General features: G+C 41.0%; 1 protein-coding gene across 1 annotated transcript; it reads right to left on the bottom strand.

Annotated features, from left to right (window-relative positions):
• MAGOH (mago homolog, exon junction complex subunit) lies at window positions 1-8,016 on the bottom strand. The gene is made up of 5 exons (XM_036256359.1): window positions 7,833-8,016; window positions 5,344-5,402; window positions 3,642-3,752; window positions 1,674-1,756; window positions 1-273 (listed from the first exon to the last, which is right to left on the bottom strand). Exons 1-5 carry the CDS (start codon window positions 7,918-7,920, stop codon window positions 174-176), a joined length of 441 nt encoding a protein of 146 aa, XP_036112252.1. The 5' UTR covers window positions 7,921-8,016; the 3' UTR covers window positions 1-173.
• Window positions 8,017-9,070: the final 1,054 nt, after the last annotated feature.

Below are 9,070 nucleotides of genomic sequence, written 5' to 3'. Positions count from 1 at the left end.
TTCACACTTTCAGTTCTTTATAAGACAAAAGTTGCATTTTGTTACGTATTTATTAAAGACAGTCATTTACAGTTTATAAAAAAAATATTGGCCTGATATACACAAAAATTTCCTGATAATGGTAATTAAAAACAGCTACTCCCACCCCCCTTGTGTCCACACCAATATTCAATCTAAATTGGTTTAATCTTGAAGTGTAATCCAATAAGACTGAAGACCAAACACTTCAGGTCCTGGACAAGATAATAAAATACTCGTAAGCCTTCTGGGTCCCTAAAATGCAAAAGGAAAAAAAATGTTTAAAAAGCTGAGAAAACCTGGCAAGATAATACCATTTAATAATGCAAATTATGTACCAAGATATTACTTATAAAGGTATTTACAGAATTAAAACTTTGACAACAACAAGTGTCCAAAAAGAAGGAAAAGGCTATATGCTATATATTAAGACAATATTAAAAGATCATTTAAAATATTAAGGTTTTTAAAAATGGGGAAAAGCTTATATTAAGTGGAAAAAAAAACATTAAAACATGTTGATCTAAATTATCTTTTTTGTTCTTTAAAAAAATCACGTATTTTTTAAGGTACAGAAAAAAAAGGTAAGAAATACTTTAAGAGCCCTGGCCGGTTTGGCTCAGCGGTTAGAGTGTTGGCCTGCGGTCCAGAGAGACCCGGGTTCGGTTCCCGCTAAGGGCACCTACCTTGGTTGCAGTTTGTCCCTGGCCCTGGTTGGGTTGTGTGGGTGGCAACCACTCGATGTGTTCCTTTCACATCGATGTTTCTCTCTCTCTCTTCCTTTCTTTCCCTCCCACTCTATCTGAACAAGAAATGGAAAAATGTCCTTGGGTAAGGATAAAAAATAAATAAAAATCTTTAAAAAAAAAGAAAAAGAAATACTTTAAGACATTAATGGTTGTCTACTTGACAGGTTTATGGGTGCTTTTTCCCTCACTTTTCTACATTTCCTTTATTTTCTATAATGAGCATGTGTAAGTTTCAGAATTAGGACAACTTTTTCCCCCCCAAGTAGTACTAGTCAGGATCAAGATGATGATCATTACTATGGCATAACTGGCAAAGAACAAAGAGACTGTCCAAAGGAAGACAATTATGCCCACCACATACTAAAAGTGAGCCATATCTAATCCCAAAACACAAGAGCCAAAGAGATTTTCAAATTCTGAAGACTCTGCAGCATAGATTCATATCTCAACTTTATAATTTGCCCTACCGACAACATGAATTTTTACATTTATATTCCAAATAATTTCAAGTTTCATCCAAGTCAGATTTTAAGATGTGTTAGTCTGAATAACACTGAGGAAGGTGTTTAGACTCAGTGACTCTACAGTTTATCTCAAGCACTTGTACTGGTATATTTCATTTTTCTGTTCTGGACAGATTCTTACTCACTTTGGCTACTCCTATGATATTACTGTGTGTGTCACTGAGAAGCTCTTATTAGTAATAACTGGACAAAACACCAAAAGCAACAGGAGCAAGTCCTTGAAAATAATTTAGAGTCTCTCTCCAATGAGAGGGACAAAGCTGACCCCTTCTATCTTGCATCTGTACTAGAGCTTACCATAATGGTCCCAATTTGGTTAAGGGTTTCATATCAATCTGCTGTAAAACAGACACATCTGGTTATAAGGATCGTGTACACTTACTTGGATTGATTGACATCAATAAGGGAACCAATTTTTGATGTTGTGAAAGAAATGTGTTCATCTCCAATGACGATTTCAAGCTCCTAGAAACATTTAAAAAGAATTAAGTCAAGTCGAACTGGGTTTTGCATTAAGCACATAGGACGAGGGTTCACCTGTCAAATTACACAAACTCTACCACACATAAACAAGACCAATTCACTCTGCATACCAAACTGTGCTAGATACTAGAAACAAAAAGATAAATTAAATACTGGTTTAGCCCTTGAGTAGCTCATACTCTTGGAGGAAGTTGTGTCTGTAAGGCTCTACCATCTGAGATTTGGAAGAAATTACATAATTGTTTTGTATATGAGTTTTCATTGTTAACAGTGTAGAGTAAAATGTATAAATCTATGTTTTACATATATCAAGAATCTAACTTTTCTGGGCATCATGGGATAATTTTGGATAATTATAAATGTTATGAAGACAAACAGATTTTTTTAAATGATGGGGAGGGGTATTTTAGATCTGATGGACAGACATCACTGAAGAAGTGACATATGAATACCTCAATAATAAAGTCTTGGATAGACTATTTCAGGTTTTCAGGCAGCATGTAGCAAATACAAAGGTCCTACACTAAGAGCAGGGATGTCTGAAGGATAGAAATAAGACCAGCGAGGTTTGAACACAGCTAGAGATTAGGAGAAAGGTAGAAGATAAAGTTGGAGTTTGGATTTTATTTTAAATGCAGTGGGAAGCTACTGGAGAGTTTAAAAGCAGTGTAATACACTAACTCCTTACTTAACGTTGTTGATATATATGTGACTTTATATATACATATATACATATATATATGTATAAAAAACACCTCACCCGATAATTTTTGCATTTATCTTCAGATAGAGCGGAAGGGAGAGAGGGAGGAAAGAAAGAGAAAAACATCCATGTGAGAGAGACACATCGAGTGGTCACATCAAGTGGTCGCCACCCACACGACCCAACCTGGGCCAGAGACAAACTGCAACCAAGGTACATGCCCTTAGCAGGAACCGAACCCAGGACTCTCCGGTCCACAGGCCAACTAACCGCTGAGCCAAACTGGCCAGGGCAGTTCTGCAACTTAAAACAAAGCAATGTAGCCCAGCTGGTGTGGCTCAATGGTTGAGCATCGACCCATGGACCAGGAGGGTGACGGTTTGATTCCCAGTCAGGGCACATGCCTTGATCCCCAGTGTGGTGGACAGTGTGAAAGAGGCAGCCAATGGATGTTTCTATCTCTCCCTCTCCCGTCCTTTCTCTCTAAAAAAAAAAAAAAAATCAATAAAAGATATTTAAAATAAAAAAAAAAAAAGCGCTGCAGTGTAACAAAACCAACTTTATCATAGGCTAATTGATAGAAGCAACAGTTAAATCCATATAGCATCTCATCAATGTAATAAGGAAGCCACATTGAATAGAATGATGTTATTTGAGGACCTGCTGTACATAAACAAATTTCCATTTTACAAGATTACTCTGGCTTCAGGATGGAAAAATGAGTTGTATATGACGAGGAGAAACAAGGAAATCAATTAGAAGTCTGGATTAGGAAAGAAGCAGAGGAGGTTAGTTGCTTGATCTTCCTTCCATTAGACTGTTGAAATATCTATGTTCTATTTATTTTTGTATCCTCACAATGCTTTGTCTATAGTAGTTACTCAATAAGTAAGGTGAGCAGCAAAAACTCTGAGAAGAGGGGGAGGGAGGGTCACAAGAGGAAACTCAAGGCTGGGCTCTAGGTGGTCGACAGCACTTCTTACTCTCCCTGTTCCCCTGAGGGTTTACTGCTTCCTTGGACCCAGGTTCTGGTAATCTGCTTTCTGAAGGACTCTACAGTGCACACGAGTATGTGCACCACAAATAGAGGATTCAATGTCATATGCAGAGTAGTCAACTTATTTATAAGATGTCTGCACTGTGGACAGTTCCTAAAACACTCACCTGCCGGCCCACTCGGTCAGGAGGAGGCCACAAAGCATCATCCTCTTTGGTAATTTCACTGTCATCAATTATTCTTTTTAGTTCCTCCATCACACTTTTATGTACATAAGCCTGAAAGCAAGTTAAAAAACAGAATTTAAGTTGTATTCCTAAGCAGTGTTCTGCCTCAAATAATGATTAAAGATAAAAAAGACTGCTCCTGAAAACTTATTTCTGGCACCTCTGCAAATGGGAAGACATTCAGGCTTGACCTCAGCATGCTAAAGAGGGCACGGTGAGAAGTGTCCAAAGACTACACCTCAGCCCCCCAGATACAAGGTGTCCCCCAAAAATGTATACACAATTTTGAATATTACAAAGCCAGTGTTTATTAAAATACATTTGATTTTCAAAATGTAATAGAATCTACAGACACCCAGTATACATCCTGTATACATTTTTTTGGGACATCCTGTAATTGTTTCTACTTGGCACATCCTGTTCCTTGCCTACACACCCAACTCACACCTAAACCCAAAACAAAAGATCTGTGAGTAACCCATTATTCTTAACTAGATGACATGCTTCTGAAGAGCAGAGCCATCTCTTTTTCTTTCTCTCTCACTCTCTCTCTTTCTTTTTTAAAATCCTTACCCGAGGATACTTTTCCATTTATCTCCAGGTAGAGTTGGAGGGAGAGGGAAAGAGAGAAACATCGATAGGAGAGAGACGCATCGATGATTGCCTCCTGCATGACCCCGACCAGGGCCAGGGACCGAACCACAACTGAGGTATGTGACCTTGACCAAAATCAAACCTGTGACCCTTTGGTCTGCTAACTGCTGAGCCAAACTGGCCAGGGCAAGACATGTCTTTTAAATACACTTTACGTACTAGTTTACATTTTTAAAAAAAAAGAATGCTGATGTGTAGGTAAACATAAAACTGATGACTAATTAAATAAAACAGTGTGAAAATATATTGACTGCAAGATATTTTCAAATGTGACCAAGTGGTTAAAAGGAAAGAGTGCCTTTGATGAAGACTTAATGGTCTAGTAGAAATCATACCAAAATGGAGCACATGGACTTGACAGAGGCAGGCATAGGTTTGAATTCCTGTTCTATCCCTTACTGGCAGCGGTGACTTTGAACAAGCCCCATAATTAATATATGGGCCTTCACGGTCTTATCTGTAAAGGATATCTAATACCACCCATCACCCAGGCTTACAATCAGGGTTAAATAAGGTCATGTATGTAAAATATCTAGTGTCATGCCTGGCATCTAACATGCATTCTCTAACATTAACTGTTTTCCCATGCTCCTTTTCCCATTCAAATGTAAATTAAAAAGCTCTATTGAGTGTTGTGTACCAGGGAATATACCAAACACTTTGAGTCAGGGTGTAACTCATATAGTTTCTGCAGATGAAGACACTGAATTTATCAAGTTCAGATGCAGATTTGCCCAAGGTCACATGGTTAGAAAGCAGCAGATTCCGGGTTTAAGCCAAAGTCTGCAAGACTTTAAGTCAGTAGTTGACTCAGTGTTGTGAAAGAAAATATAAACTAAAAGATTTGAGAAAAACTTTAGAAGCCGTCTACAGATATGTCTATACTTTCCTGTTCTTTATATTTCAATACTACTCCCAGAAAGAACAACAACAAAAAAGACAAAAGGCTAAACTAGTGAATGAGAAAGGATCTCAGAAGGCGCATTACCTCTTTTCTGATCATGACATCATTTTTGTAATTGCTGTTGTTGGCATATCTCAATTTCCCTGTGAAGGGCAAAAAAAAAATTCAATATATAATAAAAACATGTGAATAAACCATCATTAGTCTACTATCAGCTGTTGCTTAAAACGTATTCTTTTTTTTTTTTATCCTTACCCGAGGACATTTTTACAATTTTGTCTTCAGATGGAGCAGGAGGGAGAGAGGGAGGAAGAGAGAGAGAAAAACATCAATGTGAGAGAGACACATCGACTGGCTGCCACCCACATAACCCCAACCGGGGCCGGGGACAAAATGCAACTGAGGTACGTGCCCTTAGCAGGAACTGAACCCAGGTCTCTCTGGTATGCGGGCTGACACTCTAACCACGAAGCAACCGGCCAGGGCGCTTCAAATGTATTCTAACTTTCCCCTCAAAATCTAACATTTTAATATTTATACCTTTAGTGTTTCAACAATACATTTTTTTCAGTTCTTCACTTTATGCTATTAAGTAGCCTCACAGCCAAAAATACAGCTGATGCTGAATTACAGTTCTTGCAGGTGTGATAAAAGAACACAGGCAGATTCTTGTGACTCTGACAAATCATCTCTGCAGGTTAATGTCCTCAGTTGAAAACAGAGATAGTAATTGGTAACTTGCCTGCACACAGGGCCTGCTGAAGCTCAAATGAGTTATGAAAGCCTTCTGAAAATTTTAAGTGCTGTTTACATACATTATCATGTGACTGTGGAACATTCTGATCTATTCCTGCAATGGAAAAGTTGTAGTTTTAACCCTGGCCAGTGTGGTTCAGTTGGTTGGAGTGTTGTCCCGTGCACAAGGATTTCGGGTTTGATCCCCAGTCATGGCGCATATGAGAGGCAACTGATATATGTTTCTCTCTCTCTCCCTTCCTCTCTCTATAAAATCAATGAATATGTCTTTGGGTGAAGATTGAAAAAAAAGTTGTGGTTTTGGTATTTAACACAATTGATATACAGAGCCCTTTGCACATATATGCATTTAACAGGCTAATTTGGGTATATGGTGGTTGTAAAAAAGATGAAAGAGCCAAATTAAATGATGCATCACTGTACTCTCTACTTCAAGTCTCTTTCCTTTCAGTTCATTCTCCACACAGTGGAAAAAGTGATGTAACAGATGGATCTCATTAGGTTACTCTAATACTCTGATACTGACAATGGCTTCCCACTGCCTCCTTGATAAAATCCAAATTCAACATGGCATACTGCTGACCTGAGCCTCTGCCTGCCTTTCCAGACTCACTTCTGCAACAGCCATCTCTCACATAGCTGGAGTTAAACTACTTAGTTTCTGCCTGAAACATCCCAGGCACTTTTTGGTTTTCAGTCTCTTTGCTGTTAATGCTGTCCAAAATGTCTTAATTCTTGTGTGCCTAAACAACCCCTACAGTTACTGAAAACTCACATCCCGCTTCCATCACTTTATGCAGGACGCTTCTTCTGAACCCTCAAGCGAGATTAGGTGCCTTCTTTCTGCTCCCAGAATCCCTTCTGTTTCTTTCTACCCACAGCCCCTGATATACTGTATTGTCACTGTTTACAAATCTATTTCTTTCACAAATGTAGCTTGTCAGATTCATCTTTGTGCCCCTATTTAGTGAGAGTTTTCTGTCATCTTTAATTCCTTTTCCTTAACCACTGTGCCTCCTCCCTAAATCCTATAACTGACAAAGTCACCCTAGTCCCAACCAAAATCCCTTTTGTCCGGACAATTGTTAATTGCCGCCTAATAAGTAGGCCTGTTTTCATTTTTGCTCATTCTGTACCCAATAATTAAAATATTTTTTCAAGAACAGATCACATCTCTTCTCTGCTTAAACCGTTTCAACTGCTTCCTGCTGCACTTAGAATAAAACCCAAACTCTACATACCCTACATTATCTCCTACTATTCTCCTCAGAGCTCACTACTCTTCAGCCACACTGGCCTCTTGAAATATGCCTAGCTCATCCCTTCCCTAGAGGGGGGCATTCATTACTCCCTCTGATTAGAATGCTCTTTTTAAGCTTCACAAGGCTGGCTGCTTCTTGTCAATCAAGGTTCAGTTCAAATATCCCCTTTTCAGAGAGCTCTCCAATGGCCACCCTATTTTATTTTCTGACTATTCATCACTATCTGGAATCTTTTTTGTTTATGATTTCTCTCCCAGTCCTAGAAGACAAGCTCCATGAGAGAGGAAGCTTGTCTATCGTTCACTCCTGTATCCCAGATTGTGACACAGAGCCTGGTTCAAAGTGTGAGTTCAGTCAATGTTTGAAGCATTCTGGTAAAATGTCACTGTACAGAAGACCCTGCACCTGGACAAAAAGAACCAGTGGGGCGGACACAGGAGTGTTCCTTCCAGATCCATTCTTTCGTCTAGTTCCGCGCACATTCCAGACCCCCGGCCTCCCCGCGCCCACCCCAGGCCTGGTCCTCGTTCCCGGGGGACGAGAGACCGCTCTCACCGTCGGGTCGGAACTCAAATTCCAGGAATTCGTGGCCAAACTTGCCCTTGTGACCCACGTAGTAGCGCAGATAAAAGTCACTCTCCATGGCTCGCGAGAGGCCACGGAGACCGAACTTGAACAGCAACTCTTACGGCCGCTGTACGCGCCCGACAGTGACGTTACGGCGGCGCGCGGAAGTGACGTAAGGGCAACGCCGTCGCGGGAAGCGAAGGGCTCCCCTCGCGCCCCGCCCAGAGGTGGGAACAAGGCTGCCCCGCTCCTCTCGGCGGACACGAGGCCCCTTTCACGTGGAGGTGGGGTCAGTGCAGCCACGCCCTCTAAATTGCGAAGTGTCTTAAGTTTACCAGTTGGCCTTCTGGCCGTGAGACCAGACGTCAGCCTAGGGCTTCAAGGCCTCGGCGAGGGGTCTGTAGACCTCGCTTTAAGACACTTTGGGCTGAACACCCCGAAGTCTCAACCTACACGTAACGGACACCCAACTTGTGTGAGTGAGACAAAGCCCTTGGTTGCCTCTGGACTTAAGTTGTCTCTACAGTAAAATGGGGTTAAATGACCAGACCTCACAGAACTCAGTGCATTGATAATGCACGTGTCAATATTGGCTCCGACCTAACTTTGCTGGTTAAGGATCAATTCGAGAAAACCGTTCTCAGCTATGCTTTTCCTGAATACACAGTGGAGAATGCCATTTCCCTGGAATTAACAGGCACGCATTTATCCCCCACTTTCTCTCTTTCTACCTTTCATTTCTACCTTTCCCTTTCTACCACACTGGTTTCTGAAGCAGGTGCCGTGGGTAGAAGTGAAGTTGAATATTTGATCTCCCACTCCCCACCTATCTTTGCACTGCTTACCCAGCAGTGATTTCTCAGTCTTGGCAGCACGATGGAGTCACCTTGGAGCGTCTAAACAATACGGATGCCTGGGCCCCACCGCAAACCAATTAAATCAAAATCTCTCACGGTGGACCTGGGCATCCGGGCATCTGTGTGTGTTTTGTTGTTGTTTTTTGCAAAGCTCCCCAGAGGAGTCAGGGTTTTAAGAATTAGGCAAGAGGCTCTTTTTTTATTTTGCATTTATCTTCAGACAGAGAGGGGCGGAGAAAGAGAGAGATACATCCATGTGAGAGAGACATATCAACTGGTTGCCACCCACACGACCCCAACCAGGACCAGGGACAAACTGCAACCGAGGCAAGTGCCCTTAGCAGGGACTGAACCCCGGACTCTCTGGTC

The sequence above is a fragment of the Molossus molossus genome, unplaced genomic scaffold, assembly GCF_014108415.1.
Source record: "Molossus molossus isolate mMolMol1 unplaced genomic scaffold, mMolMol1.p scaffold_m16_p_12, whole genome shotgun sequence".
NCBI lineage: Eukaryota > Metazoa > Chordata > Mammalia > Chiroptera > Molossidae > Molossus > Molossus molossus.
This window is presented reverse-complemented; position numbering and strand designations above follow the sequence as displayed.